Source organism: Hipposideros armiger, unplaced genomic scaffold, assembly GCF_001890085.2.
Source record: "Hipposideros armiger isolate ML-2016 unplaced genomic scaffold, ASM189008v1 scaffold_40, whole genome shotgun sequence".
Classification (NCBI taxonomy): domain Eukaryota; kingdom Metazoa; phylum Chordata; class Mammalia; order Chiroptera; family Hipposideridae; genus Hipposideros; species Hipposideros armiger.
In genome coordinates this window covers 510981-528746 of record NW_017731390.1, presented here as the reverse complement: position 1 = coordinate 528746, position 17766 = coordinate 510981, and the positions used below count along the sequence as shown (strand labels likewise).

The following is a 17766-nucleotide window of genomic DNA, read 5'->3' as shown; positions in this document are numbered from 1 at the left end:
CCTGACCCCAGCCACCCAGCCACCTGTGGTCTACTGCACCTGAACAGCATGGGGAAGGTCGCAAGGGTGCACTCCCTGGCTCCCTGGCTCACCCCCCCTACACACACACACACACAAAGTTGGCCAGCTTTCTTATCCTTCTTGGGACCCTCACTGCCCCCATTAATGAGGTAACTTCTCCCTCTCCTCTTTCCCCATCAAGAGGAACTAACAGCTTCTTGGAAATAATTCTGGGGATTAGAGGGGACAAGCACTAATCTCCATGCTTTTGCTCCTAGTGTTTAGAATGAAGGGGTACAAAGGGATCCTAGTGCTATCTACTCCAACTTGTCATTTTACAGAATTCGAAGCTGAGGGCCAGAGAGATAACGACAGCCTAAAGCTCCTGGCTACTCGGAGCAGCTTGGGACAGGGGTCCGAGTTTCCTGGCTGGGGACCCAGAGTGTCTGGACTCATGGAGCTCAGCAGCCTCCCTGCGCCCCTCCCCCTCCCCCGCCCCGAGTTAGCTGCAGTGAGGCGTGTGGGTGAGTGGACGTGGCGGTTTATTCCAGTCACATGGATTCTCTCCCTCTAATCCTCACCTCCTCCTTTTTTCCTTTTCTGCAGCAGTTATAAAATCCAGGAAATAAATGTGGATTTATGGCCTATAAAGGGTTTAGTTAGTGCTGCGACCTGCTGTGTTATGTAACTCCTATTTATTATGGGCCTTGGGTGACGTTTCTATTGAAGCAACTCAATAAGCTGATTCTGTGACATTTCCTTTAGCCTTGTTCAGAGGTGGCTGTGGCAGAAATTCCTCTGCAACTTTAAGAACCAGAAATTGGGGGTGGGGAGGCTTTCAAAAATCCCCTTCTTTAATCCCCTGGGCTGATGTGTCTCTGGCTCCCCATCAAGCCCTGCTCACCTCAGCAGTGGCCCCAGGCTCTGCACCACCTGCCTGCCCTTTGGGTCCCTGGGCCGCCTGGGTGGGGAGGCTGAGAAAGGTATTTTCCCTGCCCCTGGTGAATGAAAGAACTCAGGGCTGCGAGAATCTAGAGGCAGCCTTGTAGAAAGAGCATTGAACCAAGTCAAGAGTGCTGGTCCAATTCCTGTTGTTGGGTAACAGCAGCTCTGGGCCTCAGCTTGCTTGTTAGTAAAGAGAACTAGTTTACCTCATCTGCTCAATCAGACCCCCACTAGGCACCCGCCTTGCTGGAGTGACAGCAGAAGAACTGGAGCGGGGAGGGGGGAGGGGCTGGCAGCCTTTGGGTGCTGATACCAACACAGCGCCACCTTGTGTTCAAAAGGGAGCAGAGCCCAGCCCAGCTTCTCCAGCGAGGCAGCTTTCCAGACAAGTTATTTCCCGTCCCCATCCACCTCTTTTCTGCACTGGTTGGAAGTGGTATTGGGAAGCCAAGCAGCTCCCTAATCGAGTGTCACCTCTCAGCCCTTCTCTTTCTCCCCCCAAGTGATGTCAGTGGGGCCCTAGGCAGAAGCTCTCTCAAGGCTCACCTGCCATCCTAAAGTAGACTTTTGGAGATTTCTTCCCAGGTTCAAGAAGGAAAAGATGGACACCCAAAGGACGTGCAGGACCCAGAGAACCCAACAGTGTCTCTCCTCCCAATGAAGACAAATTCCTTCCATTCATGGAAGTGATGCCTTGAAGCCTCAGGGACAAGCTGGTGCATGGGACAAAGTAGTTGGTTTGTACCAAGTGGTACAGGCTATATGATCTTCTCTTCATTAAGGATCTGGCTGGGCAAGAAGGTTATTAGTCCATACAACCCAAACTGCACGTACACAGATGAGCCACGCTTGCAGAATGTCACCCTAGAAGTAGCTTTAGAGCTCATCTGAGCCAAGCCCCAGGTTTTACAGGTAAGGAACGCTGAGGGTCCAGAGAGAGCAGCTTTTGACAGATCCGTGGCAAGGAGGGGCTAGAACTCTCTTCTGTATCATGACTTGGTTTTTGCAATGCTGACTTCAGGCTCATATCATGGGGGTCTCTTAGGGCCCCAAAAACATGGCCTTAAAATGGGGCCGGATGGTCTGATAAACCTTCAGTTGTGTGAAGCCCAGGACTGACTGGTCTCTACGTCAGCCAATGATGCCTACAGGCAGCTGCCCAGTCTTTGCTCATCTCCAGCCAGGCTCCTCCAGGGAAGACTAATGCTTGAGATGCCTCTAGAATCAATACTGGAGTCTTTTCTGGTGGGAAAAATGCCCAACTCTTGCATCTAGTTCCTTACTGACAGCTCCAGGTAAACTCTCCAAAACAGAGATGTAGCCTTTTTCCACAGAAGCACAACAGGCTAAAATGGAGCTAAAGACAAGCAGCTGAAAACTCACTCTGGGATTTGTCACTGGTCTGGGTTAGCCGGTCAGGGAAAGGAAGCTTGATGAAAAAGGGACAATCCGAGAAGAAACTGAGGCCTCACTGGGGGAAAGGCACACGTTTGTTTACTGTCGAGTAGTACATGATCTCATTTAATCTTTCCAACAATCCTGTGAATCAGGTGTCATTATCATAATACTCCTGATGAGGAAATTCAAGCTTTTGAAAGACCGCCCACCCTCTTTGGGTATCTGCACCTGCATCAATTGTAACAGATGGAGGTTTGCATTTTTCTTTGGGCAGAGTAATGCTAAATGTTTTAATCATACAGAAAGCATAAAACCCTCCTTGCCACCAGTCCACATAGTTGTGCATTGGATGTTAATATTGTCTTTAGTTTTCTGTATGTCTATTCTCTACCCATTTATATGCAGTGATTGGGAGTTTAATTCTTGTCATAAAGCATTATGAGCAACAGACATGGAATAAATGTTTAATGGCATCTAAAAATGTCAATCTTACCAATATTTTCATGCTTTAATTATGTCCCTTACTGTGCCTGCACAGGAGTAAACTGAACTCTTAGACGCTAAAGAGAATATGTGTCTCCTGTGTTGAATTTCCAAGGAACACTCCTTGTCCTTAAATTGGGGAGGGTGGGGGCAACAGAGAAAGGAATTCCCTGAAAGGTGAGACAGGCCCAAGGCACCTCTGCTTCCTAACACTGCTCTTTTAGAATAGACAGTCTAGAACACTGATCAATACACTGGAAATCAGAATATTCTGCATTAAATAAGCATGGAGGAGTTTTCCTTGTTTTTACCACATTACCAAGTAGCCAAAGCAGACACCATAGCAATATCACATGTTAACTACTGCTTCTAACTTACAGCCCTAATACTTAATTACACTTCACCATTTCTGTGTCTCCTAATCTCCTTGGGGGTGTCTTACTCATCCTCACACACCTGACACTTAGGAAGCTCCAAAGTCTGCTGCTGAGTTCCTGCTAGGAGCAGGTGGTGTGCTGGTGGCTATCACATCATTACTTCACTTATTCATGACAAGAGCCCTTATGTAAGAAAGTGGAATAGTTCAGCGACTAATGAAGGGTCAGAAAAACAGTAGACCCAGGATTCAAACCCAGGTCTCCTGGCTTAGAGAGCCAGTAGTTTCCCCCACACACCTAGTTGCCTGTAGTATTGAGTGAATCTGGTTATTCTCCCCCTAGTGAGGACCCTGAACCTCGTGTGAACCTGAGGCAAGGCCCCTCCTACGATCAGGCCCGTAGGTCACTGGACCACCATAATAATACACTCCAAAGGGTTGCTCTACCGATCACCTTTGAATTTATGGAGTAAAGACTTTGGGAAGACTGTGAGCTAGTCATGGTAACAACTCAAGGGTTATGGCTTTCTTCTAGGAAAAAAATAGCCTGACCAAGAGAATGGGAGATGAAATAGTCTCTTTAGTCTTTTAATGCAGCAGTAAGATTGAAGTACCCTAAGCTTCAATTATCCATGAATGAAAAAGGAAAGAGCATTAGGCTGAGCCTGGGATGAGCTCATGTGCTGGTTAATAACCGGCTAAGCACGAACGAAGCTTTGTGCTCCTGGAAAACAGATGTTTGTGAATCCAGCTGGGCTGCTCTTCAGTTTCTCTTAAGCAGTTGTTCCCAATGCAAGAATCAGAATCACCTGGGGTAACCGTTTTCCATGTAGTCTGATAGTTCTCAGGTGAGAGGAAGGAGGAAATAATTTCATTCTGGAACTAGCTCGGGGGTGATTCAGGCCGCCTTCTTCTGGCCGGGTTGAGAACTGCAGCTCTTACACGAAAAGCTGGCTGCCCTGAGCTGGGGCTTGTTGGTCCACCTCTCCTTTGAGGCCTCAAATCCAATCATAAACAACTTTCATTGTGTGGATGGGAGTTTGGACATAAAAGCTAGGAGCTAAACTCCTGGCTCCTTCTGTACAGTGTCTTTCTGATAAATTGGAAATTCTAAGTAATCGAATCCCAGCCACCAGATACCTGGACCTCCTGGGGGACCGGGCAACCTGGGTCTGCAGGCAGGTGTGGTTGCAATCTATGCACACAACACACTGAGGCACTTTAGAGCCAGGGTCACGAAACCAGAGATGATTAGAGCTAGGATTTTTTTTTTAGATCACCTGGATAAACCACCCTCCTTTAACACATGAGAGAACTAAGGTCCAAAGATGTTAAAAGTAGTATTTCTCAACCAAAGCTACACATCACACTTACCATGACACTTCACAGATGCCTGGGGTCAGACCCCATAATAGAATCCAATTCAGCAGGTCCAGGGTGGAGTTTTATGTCTTCCTGGGTGATTCTGGGGTGCTATGTGGAAGTGACTTGCTGAGGGTCACCGCAGGGCAGAGCCTGAATGGGTGTACAGCCCACTTTGCCATTATACCACCATGTGTCTACAGGAAATGAGTTTAAAAATGAACTGTATCCTCACCGAATATTTAAGGCATTCTGAAAAGTCCCCTAACTACCAAACCTTTTCCATCAAATTGGCCACTGCTGAAAATGAGGTTCTTGCCTTTTGGGATGGCCAGGGCTCTCAAGCCCACACTGAACAGGAGAGGCCTGGGGGTGGCTGAGGACGAGTCTGGGACTCAAGGGTATCTTTTTACTAAGGTGTGAAAGGCAGCTTCACCACTGGGAGGGAGGGACTCCACGCTGCAGTGCAGACATGAGGACAGCATTCCTGTCCTGGTCCTCCAACAAAATTAAAATGAACACTTCCTATTCTGCGTTGCGACTCTAGCTTCTTCCCACAAGAGACCGGCCAGTTCAGGGAGAGGACCGAAGGAGGTTGATGAGAATGAATCAGTTTCCAAAACAATGACCTGGCCAGCAGGCCCCAGAGGACTGAGGGGTCCCATCAGGTAGGAAGAAGCCAGGCTATTGGTTACATTCTAGAGTGTCCCACCTCACTGGATAGATGGCTGTGCCTTCATCTACTGAACGGTCCTATTAACATGCCAATCAGGATTTTTACGATCACGTCAGAAACCCACATTTCTTATACACAAAATATACTGGATTGGTCTAAACACCGCACATGGTGCTACCACATGATTCATTTTATAATCATCCTTCCTTTTGGGCTCTCCCAAACAAATGGAGCACAAATAAGCATACCATCTCATTATCATCTCCAGTGCAGCCTGCCTCTCATTCCTGAGCAATCTGGCAAATGGCATGCCTTAGTGTCATGTGTGGGTGGTTACTCAGCACACCCACATTTCTAGAAAGCCCTATTGTCTATTACTCATGTCTCATGTGAACGAGTGAGCCAAGCAGACGTGTTCTTCGTTTACTCCCCAGGGTTCACCTGCAGCTAGTGCCAAATGGCAATAGTCCCTCAGAAATGACAATGAGTTTGATGGGAAGATTACTGGACTTTCAAATAACCACCAAGTTCAGACCCCTAGAAAAGGCAAAAACAAAATACACTGGACCTGATACATGTTTCATATACATATTTATATATATTTCATGTACAAAGTTACATTCCGAACCCCAGGGATTCCATAATAGAAATAAATACTGAAATAACTACATTGCTAAACGAGCTTTTTGCTCATAGAAATGAAGCCTCAGCCTCTACGAGACAGCAAGTAGGACAGTCTAGAACCCCTTTTTCAGATTACAGAGGCAAGTAAAATTTTGGGTCAAATGTCTAGGACAAAAAACAAATTCAGAACATAAAATGGTTAAAATATATTCAAATATTGAGAAATGTATGACAATATTAATAGTAAAAACTTAATCTTTTAAAGAGAAAGAAAAAGACATTCTGTGTTATTTAAACAGCATAACCCTGTTAGAGAAGCATTTATGATTTCCACATTTAATTCTCGCATCTCTACTCTTCCCATGTTACAAACTGGGACCAATGAGTCCCTTTCTCAACATGATCAATTAAGAAGTGCCCTAAATCTGGTTGAGTCCTTTGGTAACGGTCATAATACTCACAAGGAAATAAATATTCAGTTCCGTAGCAGTTGCCCAACGCACATTCTATAGGCCAGTTAATATTATGAGACAATTGTTTTTGTTTCTAAGGCAGCCATTGTTAAAGGGTCTGTTCTCAAATCTAGGAAGGAATTTAAAAACTGGATTCCTAGAGAATATTTTCCCTTTGCCTCACAGGGATTTTAACCTACATACAATAGTGTTTGGTTGATGTATATGATACTGCCACTTTTGTAGATCAGCAATGGTCAAACATCAGCAATTTTACACGGTTCAACCTCATACGTCATCCAAGCGTAACAAAATGAGGAAATTCTCAGGCATCCCTTATTTCTTCCAAAACGAGTAAATTGTTTTTTACATGATGAGACCAATCCAAGGTACTCAATCCTCTTCTCTGCCCTTAACGTGCTAGCTTATAAGCAGTTTACAACAATCACTTTGCTGTTTGCAAGAAGCTTACATTTTGGCATTTTCTTCCAAAGGTTGCAACCTTGACTAAAGTGAACATTATAAGAATATAAACCTGTTATGGGAGGAAGGGGAAATAAAGCAATTTGCAGAAAATACTTAACTGAAATTACAAACATGAGGACAAGCCCTTAAAACAAATTGTACAGGCGTTTGTGAACTCCCGCTAGTCCCTGGAGCTAGTTAACAGGGCCACACGCAATCTGACAGTTTGAGAGAAAATAAGTCCACACCCATATTCCTTAAGTTAAAGCCAGTAAGTTTATAAAGAACAATTACAACATGTTTGTTTGCATTTCTCATCTTCAACCCCTGATTTCCTAAATTACATTCGGCCATATAAACTGTAAGAGACTGAACAGCAAATGGGGTATGACTCTGGGATGTTTACTTCTGGGTATTAACATTTCCAAACACTTTGGTGTCTCTTTTTTGTGAATTTATACAACATTCCCCAAAATGTTTAAGAATGTGGTTTGTTTTTTTTAAGTATTGCCAAAAATGACTCAGATTTAAAATGAAATAAAAACATAGCTTAGAAATTATGGAAAAGTGGCCTAAGTTTTAGTGCCCTGAAGAAAAGTACATAGCTCAGGCAAAAAAATTATCCTTTTAATATAGCTTTTACCAAAAGTTTCTTCTTCTAGCCATCTAAAGTGGCCACAATTTTACTGTGTACATAATGTGCTTAAAGACACATGTGGCCAAATGGATTCAAAGGCCTCCTCCAGCTCATTAAATCTGATGTATTTTACAATCTAGCCTAATCATGTATATGCTTAAAAGACGTGTGCGTTTTACAAATATCTTTGCATGACAGTTCAGAAAAAAAAAAAAATTCCTGGTACTTAAGAATGCTTAGATAATCTGAGACCTGTGTTTGCTTTCTTTTCTTTGAAGTAGTCCTTCCGATAAGGGGTCTTTAGCGAATAGGTTTATATTTTTAAAATAGCACTTAAATTTATATTTAGCTTTGCTTAAAGTAATGAGTAAAAAATGGTAAATCACACATTTTCAAGAAGATTGAGAGGGAAAAAACTGCAGTATAATTAAACAAGGCAATCAGACCTAGACAGTATTTTTTTAAATGGGTATTGTGAGTAAAAAGATGTCATGTCAACTTTTATTTTACAGCATCTCAACTTTGTCTTCTTCCCCTTCATAGCTTTCCTCTTTAAAGATGGCATTTCAGGCTCAACAGGGCATAAAAGCTCAAATGTGTCATTTACATACAAAATATCAAGTACAGTTGTTCTGTAGTTTTATACAGAAGAGAAAATACCATTTCTAATCAAATCCCTCATTCAGTTTGTAGGCCACACTCCATCACCACTAAGGCTTTAGTCTTATTAACTGATAAGAGCAGTCCAAGAACTGCTGGTAAACAGGTGAACTTTTCACATGGAAAAAACAACCAACCACCACCAACTGCTCGTACAAGGAATCCAAAACACAATTTCCTTTAAAAAAAAAAAATCCTCCCATTGCTGACGCCTATCTTCTAAGCCTTATAAGTATAAATCTTTCAGACATGTCAGTATGAAATGAGTAAAACTAGTCTCAAAAAAAAAAATCAGAATATTCAGAGAAGCAGGCCTCATAAACTTTATAGCTCTAAGTCAGAAACAGGAAACTTTTATTTAAATAGTGTAGTCTTAATTTCTTTAATATAAAACCCCCCCAAATCTGATGAAAACAAAGTTTTATATACCATATAAACAAGATTTGTCAGATTCGAAAGTGAAAATTTAAGTAATTTACAGTTAGCTTTTAGCCCTCTCGGGACATTTAGATAAATCCTGATCATCCACCTGATATTAGTTTGTGTCAATTTTATAATACACTGGGGGAAAACTTTACTATTTCATTTATCAAGTGTTTCCATTAATTCCATTATTAGTGATAGCTAAAAAGTGACCCCATCAAGTGAAGTGACATTAGCTGTGGCAGAACATACCACCTCTGGATTGCTTTCTATAATTCACCAGTTTGCAGAAAGTAAACATTCCTTGATTTGTTCATAATATACTGAAATTGCCTATAACACTGGTGCAGTAAAACGGCTAGTTCCTGTATTGTTACGGTAAGACAGATTTTGTAATGTAAAGTTAACAGGGAAAAAAATGCTCACACATTATGTGGTGAAACTTATTTCACGAAGAGAGCATTAAATAAAGAGGAAACGGGGAAAGAAACCATGCAGAAGCGACGGCGCCTCTGGCTCCGCCTGGGTCCCACGGGCTCACTCACTGCCATACATCACTTGCCACACTATCAAGTGACTCCTTTCTGCTTTGGCAACAGAAGGTTCAAGTGGAAGATCCTCTCCAAGAAGTTCTGATTCTCCACCTTCATCACCTGGGGGATGATAAGAGGGTGATATGTCAGGCTGAGCGTGGACTATGCAGGCCGATGTCCATCCCACGTGATGCTCACGCTCAGTGCGTGAACAGTGTGCACAAACTCATCTGCCTCCCACTGCAGGCAACACAGTAACAGAAATGCCATGAAGCAGAATCTTCTCTGTCGGATTTCTGAAAAGGTTAATTCATTTCCAGACTATATCTGTAACGTGAGTTCACTATACCATATTGGGGGCTCATCCCAATATGTCTGCATACTGAAGCTAATGGAAGCTAAGAAAGCAAAGCTGTCCAATTCTGTGTTTATCTTTTTTTTTTTTTTTAAGATTTTTATTGAGGAATTGGGGGAATGGAACAGCGCTGGGGAATTGGGGGAAGCGGAACAGACAAGCTGCTGTCCCCTTGTTCCTCAGTCCAGTTGTGGAGGATGTCGCCCCACCGGCCCAAGTTGGCACCATCATTGCGCTCTTCCCGGCCGAGGCAGATCAGTCACCGGCTTCTGGACGGCCACTCACTGCGGCTGCTGGCCGCTCACGCTGGCTGCTGGCTACATACGGTAGCCCATGGCAACCCACTGCCACAGGGGCTGCAGCCTACGCCGTCGCCGGCGACTCATAGCAGCCCAGCTCCAGGTTGAGCTGTTGTTCAGCATCTTAGCTGTGGAGGGCAGTGTCACTGGCCCTCATATGTGGGATCAGAACCGGGGCCCTCTGGTGTCCCAAGCCAGTTCTTAACCATCGCGCCACTCGGCCAGCACTGAACTGGCAACCTTGTTGTTAGGCGCACGTTCTCTCACTAGCTGAGCCATCCTGCCACCTGTTGGCAGCTCAGTGGCAGCTCAGCTCGGGTGCAGTTCACTCGCCCATGTGGGAATCGAACCGGCGACCCAGTTGCTCAGAGCTTCCACTCTTAACCAACTGAGCTACTCAGCCAGCCCTCATGATGGTCTTTAATTGCGCTGTCATGGCTGCATCGATGTCCTGAATCATTCTGACTTTGGGGAAGAGCCAGAGGTTGCATGGTGCCAGATCCAGTGAATAAGGTGGATGAGGACACAACGTAATGTTTTTATTTGACAGAAATTGCAGTACCAGAAGCAATGTGTGACACGGAACGCTGTCATGATGGAGGATGAAGTAAAGACACTCACAAAGAGGACTTCCAGAACTGCTTCAGAAAGTTGCAAGAATGATGAGATAAGTGTGTTCGAAGCGAGGGAAAGTATTTTGAGGGGGATTAATGGCAATGTGTCTTTTACTGTAATACATTTTAAATTTAAACACTCGCTGTATCTTTTTTTTTTTAAAGATAGGTTTTTTTGTTTGTTTGTTTGTTTTTTAATTTTATTGGAGAACAGCCATGGTCATTGGTTACACATTGTTTTCATGCTACAATGGCATAGTTGACTCTTTGAGGGCACAGCTCACAGTGGCCCATGTGGGGATCGAACTGGCAACCTTGGTGTTATCAGCACCATGCTCTAACCAACTGAGCTAACCAGTCACCCCCTCACTGTATCTTTTGATCACACCTCGTACTCCTCTGTATAAGCACCCATACACTCCTGTACAAGCACCCATACTCCTCTGTACAAGCACCCATCAATTGGCTTTTTTGTTGCAGAGCAGGGTTATTCTGGACTAACCCAGTGACAGCTCATCTAGTGGAATAGGTTCTTCAGCAGAATCCTACCAACTTATATAACAAGGGACTAAGCTATACCGCTGATCTATAATTCTGTACTGTGTCTCCACTGAATTTCAGTTGGGCAAAAGAAAACACTGATACTGTCAACTAGGAAGAGCGGAAGAGGAAAACTGTAAAAATCTGCATTTTCCTCAGCAGGCCAAACTCTCCCTTACCCACCCTCCTAGTGGCCTTTTCACAGCAATGTCCAGCTGTGGAGAGGAGCATGCTTTAAAAGGCTCAAGACAAAATCCAATTTCTGAACTGAAATATAATCAGGTAGTCAGAGTGTAAAAAATTTAGGTTTTCAATTTTAGAAAGTTATAATGACAATGACTAGTTAGCTGAGACAAAAGATTGCTGGCCTTTGTTTTTTGAGTTGTTTTGTTTTGAAGGTTCTATTTTTAAAAATTACCCTGTTTCCTAAAGTCTCTACATCCTACTTAATTAAGCCATATGGGACTGTTGGGATCAATTTTTCATTGTTAATATATTACAGGAAATGAAAAAGGAACAAAAAAAGATCACACTAAATTTTTTTAAAAGCATATTTACTATTAAAATTAACCTATGCTTTAAGACAAGTCTGTTTTTCAGGTCGTGTTAACTAGAGATATTGAAAAACCTGGTTAAGCAATTTCTATGCTATTTTCAGAATCCACAATGGAAAGAATTTTTTGAAAATGGACAAACCAGAGGTTTTAACATAACATACTTTGCATGGTTCCAACTGCCATATTGCGCACACACACACACACAAATAAAAAAAATAAAATCACCCTAACTAAGTGAAGTCCCTCTTTAAAAAGGAATTCTGCACAACAGACAATTATTTAAAACACTTTGAAGTGACTCCATTCCTGCTAACATCGCCGGAATCCATCAATTTCTAAACTTAACAACCCCCTCTTAAAAATGTGTCAGTGGAGCCAGCCGAGTGGCTCAGTTGGTTAAGAGCGTGAGCTCTGGGCAACGGACAGGGTTGCCAGTTCAATTCCCACATGGGCCAGTGAGCTGCACCTGAGCTGAGCTGCCGCTGAGCTGCCAACAGGTGGCAGGATGGTGACTGGACTTGGAGCTGAGCTAGCTGCGCCCTCCACAACTAAGAGTGAAGGACAACAACTTGGCTGTTCCCCTCCCCCAATTCCCCAATAAAATATTTTTTTAAAAAAATGTGTCAGTAAGCCTTTTAGCATCAGGTATTCTAGTTTATGCTAATTACATGTAGTACATTGTCATTTGCATGACCCTAAATTTTATACCTTTTTTACAGTATTCATAACTAAAATATATGACGTTTAGGAACTTTTAAATCACTATAATTTCAGGCCAGTCCGAAGGATCCCTTCTTTTATGGCAAATACACTGACATCACAGTGCTCTAGTTGACAAAGCACTAGACTTTCACAAACATCAGTTCTCTGTTTTCTTTGTACTTGTACCTCTTTGGCCATTCCTTCTTAGATAGGTCCTTTCACAAGCTTTTAAATGGAGCATATTAATACAGAGCTCTGTCCTATACCCTCTTCTTTTAACCCACAACATAACTCTCCTTGGGTGAACTCATTAACCACTGCAGGCCAACAGCTCCCAAATCCCTCCCTCCTGAGACAAAAAAATAGACCCAAAAGCCCAGTGAACGTTGCCCACCTCGCATGCACTCTTCAAGGCCAGCATACCCGACACTGGAACTCCTCTTTCCCTCCCTCCAAATCCGCTCCTTCTGTCCTGATAGTCTGTCTCTCTGAGTCAATGGCGCACTCCCTCTTTCCCCACAGCCTCTTACAGTCCTAATGACATTCCAGATGGTGGTCCTGTAAGATTCTAATGGTGCTGAAAATGCCCTGTTGCCTAGCGATGTCATAGTACAGTGCATTCCTCACGTTTGTGCTGATGCTGGAGTCAACAACTACTGCGCTGTCAGTCATAGAGAGTTTAGCACATACGTTATGTACAGTACGGAATACTTGATAATGGTAATAAACGACTATGTTACTGGTTTATGTACTTACTACACTACACTTTTTAATGTACTTACTACAGTACACTTTTTATTATTTTAGAGTGTATTCTTTCTACTTATCAAAAAAAGTTTGTTGTAAAACATATGCTGTGTGATGCCGGCAGCAGTCTCACACATCTTGTGTTTACTTGATTGCATCATTTTCTCTTGTGCTTGATTTAATTTCGTGTTGTTTTGCACAGTAACATGCTGCACAGGCGTGCAGCTTAGGAGCTATAGGCTGCGCAGTAGGCTACACCGTCTAGATTAGTGTAAGTGCACTCCATGAAATTGCCTAATGCCGCATTTCTCAGAACATACCCCCTTCATTATGGGGTGCATGACTGCACGTCCCAATTTCCCATCATGCTGTTGATCTATTTCTACCGTTACTACCTTAGTCAGTTGTTCCCTTTTGCTTAATTCATTTCCCTATCTCTTCTCTCGACTTATCTCTGGTCAAACTTGTACTTGCTTCTACTCTATGCTCTAGTCACTTTTCAATAGTTTTTCTTCAGTTAAAGTGGTTTCACATTTCTAACCTTTGGTCGTTATTCTCTCACTTGGGAATGCCAGCCCCCAAGCCTTCCCATCCCATATCCTAAGTCAGTTCTTTAGACTAACACTGTTGGACGCTGAGTCAGCTCAAGTGTTGTTTCTGGACTCCCTTCCCTCCCTGCCCCTCCTCCCAGAGCATCTCTACACTGTCGTTCGTCAGCACACTTCTATCTCTGCACTGCTTTATGATCCACGGAGGGAGATGATCCACGGAGGGAGACGTCTGATTTGTTTCTGTATCTTACACTTAAGGCTGACAGGCACATAGTAGATAATGTTTACAAGGTGAGAAAATGAACAAATGAAATCAGTATTGATACAAACAACACTTTATGAAGTACGTATTATTATCACTCCATTTTGCAGGTGAGGAAACTAAGCTTCTACAGGTTGAATGATTTGCCCAAGGCCTTCTGACAGAATAAGATAAGATAATGTGAAGAGCATAAGACACCATATCTTATGCTCGTCACATATACCTCAACATATGACAAATCCTGCTATTTTCTAAGGCTCCTTCAAACAAATACACTTTGGTGGAAGAAAGGAAGGATGGAAGGGAGGGAGGGAAATAGAAAGTTCTTTTCCAAGGAATGAATTCAAAGAAAACCTAGAAACCACTTTTCAGGGTTTACTGTGGGTGAAACTCCAAGTCACAGAATACCGTGGAAACTGAGCTCCCAGAAGCCCTGACTTACCCATCCGGAAGTCAATGTAGCCCTCTCCTCCGCTGATGACGAGCATGGACTTCAAAGGCGTCTGGCTGCCAGGCTCCTGTGCAGATGGTCCTGCTTTGTCACCTGTTAGGTCTGTGCCACTACTGCCACTTTGGGGGCTGACGACTTGACCTGTTTACATATACAGGATCAGAAGTGAGTATTACTTATCACAGATTGGGGTGGGAGACTCATTCTTTCTGAGTATTTTCAGAAAGTTGAACAAAAAAAGTAAGTATAATCTAATATACCCAAAGTGCTAGGGATGCTAGAAGCATCTGCATGATCAGAAAACTTCTACAAAGGTCAAAAGGGCCCAATTTGAAAATCTAAGTGAAGCCATTTTGCACCAAAGCAGATATAGGTCCAAAATCCAGCAGTCTTAGCTGCCTGCTTCAGACTTTTAGAATCTACACCTTTTGATCTGAGGGACAGTAGAAAGGTATCTCCCCCTGAGAGGGCACTTGTGGGTTTGTGTAAAAGGCTGAGAAAAGTATTCACTTTAAGCCTTATGAGTTTGACTATTCCTAATTAATATTTACATTTATTCCAAATCCATGGTTTTCCTCTCATACTTAAGAAAACTACATCTTATTTTTAATTTAGATTACGCAAATAAGATTACTGGTAAATCTGCCATTTGCTATAAAGTTTAGTTTTAAGGTAGAATCCTTGAGCTTAAAATGGTAGAGAGAGAAACCAAATATTATCCACACTGTAATCTCTATGACATCCCTCTTAGAAAGCTTTGACTGGGGGGTACTTGTTTTTTCTGCCACAGTCTGCTTGCTCTCCTTTGGTCCAACTACACAGACCACGCCTCCAGGAGACAGCAGGACATGATCCTATGATGCAACACACTTTATGTTGCAAGTGGACAGGATAGTTTGATTTATTCCCACAGTATCTCATTCATGCATTGCTCATTCAACTCTGGAAGGAATAAGGCCCGCTACAGAGAACTGTTAGCAGACTAGTAGTCTACCACAGAATCAAGAGCACAGTGGTATGAGACAGCCACCCTGAATGGTTTAATCCTTAGGGCCAACTGGTCGACAAACAACAATGATGCCAATTCTACTTCCAGATTTATACCCAACAGAAAAGCCTTTCCCACTTGCACAAAACTATCTGGGGCAATACTGTTTTTAAAAGTGGAGGGGAAAGGGAGAAAAAAACCTAGCTGTCCATCAACAGGAGACTGAGTAAAATGTAACACATTTATTCAGATATTAGAATACCATAGTTAAATGAATGAACTAGATTTATATGTATAAACTTAACAAATCTCAAAAACGAGAAGCATGTCGAAGAATATATATGTAACATAACATTTAAGTTAAATTCAAAAACACTATATATTGTTTACAGATATGTCCCAATGTAGTGAAAGTATAAAAACATGGGCCGGAGGATACACATCAACTTCAGGATAAGATTACAGATGGAGAGGAAAAGGGACGGGGATGGGAGGAATATAAAGGAGACTCAAAGGGGACTCTATGGCATTATATTTCTTTTTTTTAAAAAGCAAAACACTATTACCAGCTATTCCATTTCTAGGAACTCATCTTAAGGAAATAACTATACAAATATACAGGATGTGTGTTTTGGGAAGCTTATTACCATGTTGCTAAGAATACTGAGTAACTAGGGTACCCTGGGCCAGCCCTGCAGTCTTTATACTCATCATCTCATCTTTGGAAACCCTTGGGAAAATGGGTGTGATGGTTAATGTTCTGTGTCAACTTGGCTAGGCCATGGTGCCAGGTATTTGGTCAAACACTAGTCTGAATATTGCTATGAAGGTATTTTTTTAGATGAGATTAACATTTAAGTCAGTAGACTTTGAGTAAAGCAGATTACTCTCCATAATGTGGGTGAGCCTCATCCAATCGGCGAGCGAAAGGTCTTAAGAGAAAAACATAGGTTCTCCCAAAGAGGGAATTCTGCCAGCAGACTGCTTTTGGACTTGAGCTACAATATCAACCCTTTCCTGGGTCTCCAGCCTACCAGTCTGTCCTGCAGATTTCATACTTGCTGGCCCTTATAATCACATGAGCCAATTCCTTCAATCAATCAATCAAAATATCTCTCCCTCTTCTCTCTCTCTCTCTCTCTCTCTCTCTCTCTCTCTCTCTCACACACACACACACACACACACACACACACACATTCAACTCACTCAGTTGGTTCTGTTTCTCTGAAGAACCCTCAGGCACTGACACACTACTATGTCCAATGCCACACAGTCAGCTGGTGTGGCAAAATCAGATTTGAACTTTGTCTAACTCCTAAACTTACCTCTTATGGGGGAAATAATGCAAAACATTGGTCAGTAACATCATTTTAGTATTCTCAATACCCAGAACATTTTTCACTGGATATCATCATTACCACCTTTCATCTGGATGGTGCTTTGTCGTTCTCAAAGCACGTTCATTAACTTTCACAACAAATGAGGCCGGCAGAGAGCAGCTATGAATCACGTCCACGTAAGGAAAGTAAGGCAATGAGTTGCACAGGTTAAGCGACTTGCTCAAGGTAACAAGGCACATGGTGAGGCGGAAGGCCCAGACCGCCGGCTCCTGGCCTATGAGCTATGCCACCACGCCGAAAGAGGCCCCAGAGCACATTCTCCATCTCTTCCCGCACACAGCCTTGATGTCAGGGACTTCGTTCTAGTGATCTCCTTTATTAGGCAAGACCATTTTTGGTACTCTGTGGTGACAAAATAATACCAATGCTTTTCAAAAGCAGGCAGATTTCTTAAATAAAAATTGAAAAGTTTGTTTTTGGGGGCGGAGGAGAGAGTCTAAAACAACTTCACTGAAGTATCCCTATAGCCCTTTATTCATACCTCCATTATAGAACTTTTCATGTGTTATATTGGAATGGTCTGCAATTCTAGTACTTAGCATTAGAGTAGGTAGTGGATGCAAGGGACAGAAAAGAGACAATTACAGAAGCTCTCGACAGAATAATTTACGTCACCTGGGACTGCCACAAAGAATTTCACAGCGTCCCGATGTCCATGGAAGCAAAGCTGTGCATGTGCCATTGAACAATAAGGTATAAATGTCCCTGGTGTCACTTTATCACTGTTTTCATCACCATATACGCGGATCACGCTTCCAGGGCGATTTCCAGGTGCTCCTGAGGTTTTATTTGCTGTAACAGAAAAACCAAATATCAAATATTTTCTACTAGAAAACAGTGATGATGCAAGAGGTTACTGGTTAATCCTTATGATATTATCTAAAAGCTACAGCCAGTTGAGATAAAACAAAGGCAGCAATGCCAATTCAAGACAAAGCTGGAAAAAAAGATACATAGCATGCTAGTTATTTTTAAATACCTCAGTGAATGGAGTAGGGGATTTTGCCAGTCTAGCAATAACTAAGCTTATTTTTTAAACACTTGTATTTCTTAAAAAAAATCATTTTAACAAAACAGATTTGAATCTTAAGTATGTCTGTTTTATTTTGTTTTTTAATCCCCATTTTAGAAAACTAACCAGTTACATAGTTTAAAGTAAATGGGTACATTTTTAAATAAAATTTTTATAGTTTATCTTCTGCTTTTTCTCCCCGTGGTAAGAATACCTCCCTCGAGGGGGATAGTAAAAAGCTGTTTAAAAGGATC

General features: G+C 42.5%; 1 protein-coding gene across 1 annotated transcript in view; it reads right to left on the bottom strand.

Moving 5' to 3' along the window:
• Positions 1-5814: 5814 nt before the first annotated feature.
• Positions 5815-17766, bottom strand: part of SPAG9 (sperm associated antigen 9) — a 118628-nt gene continuing 106676 nt past the window's right edge. Inside the window, exons 24-26 of the mRNA XM_019638509.1 lie at positions 17116-17292; positions 14104-14253; positions 5815-9154 (exon numbers count right to left, since the gene is read on the bottom strand). Coding sequence (XP_019494054.1) covers positions 9039-9154; positions 14104-14253; positions 17116-17292 — 443 coding nt within the window. The 3' untranslated portion in view covers positions 5815-9038. The remainder of the gene's footprint in view (positions 9155-14103; positions 14254-17115; positions 17293-17766) is intronic.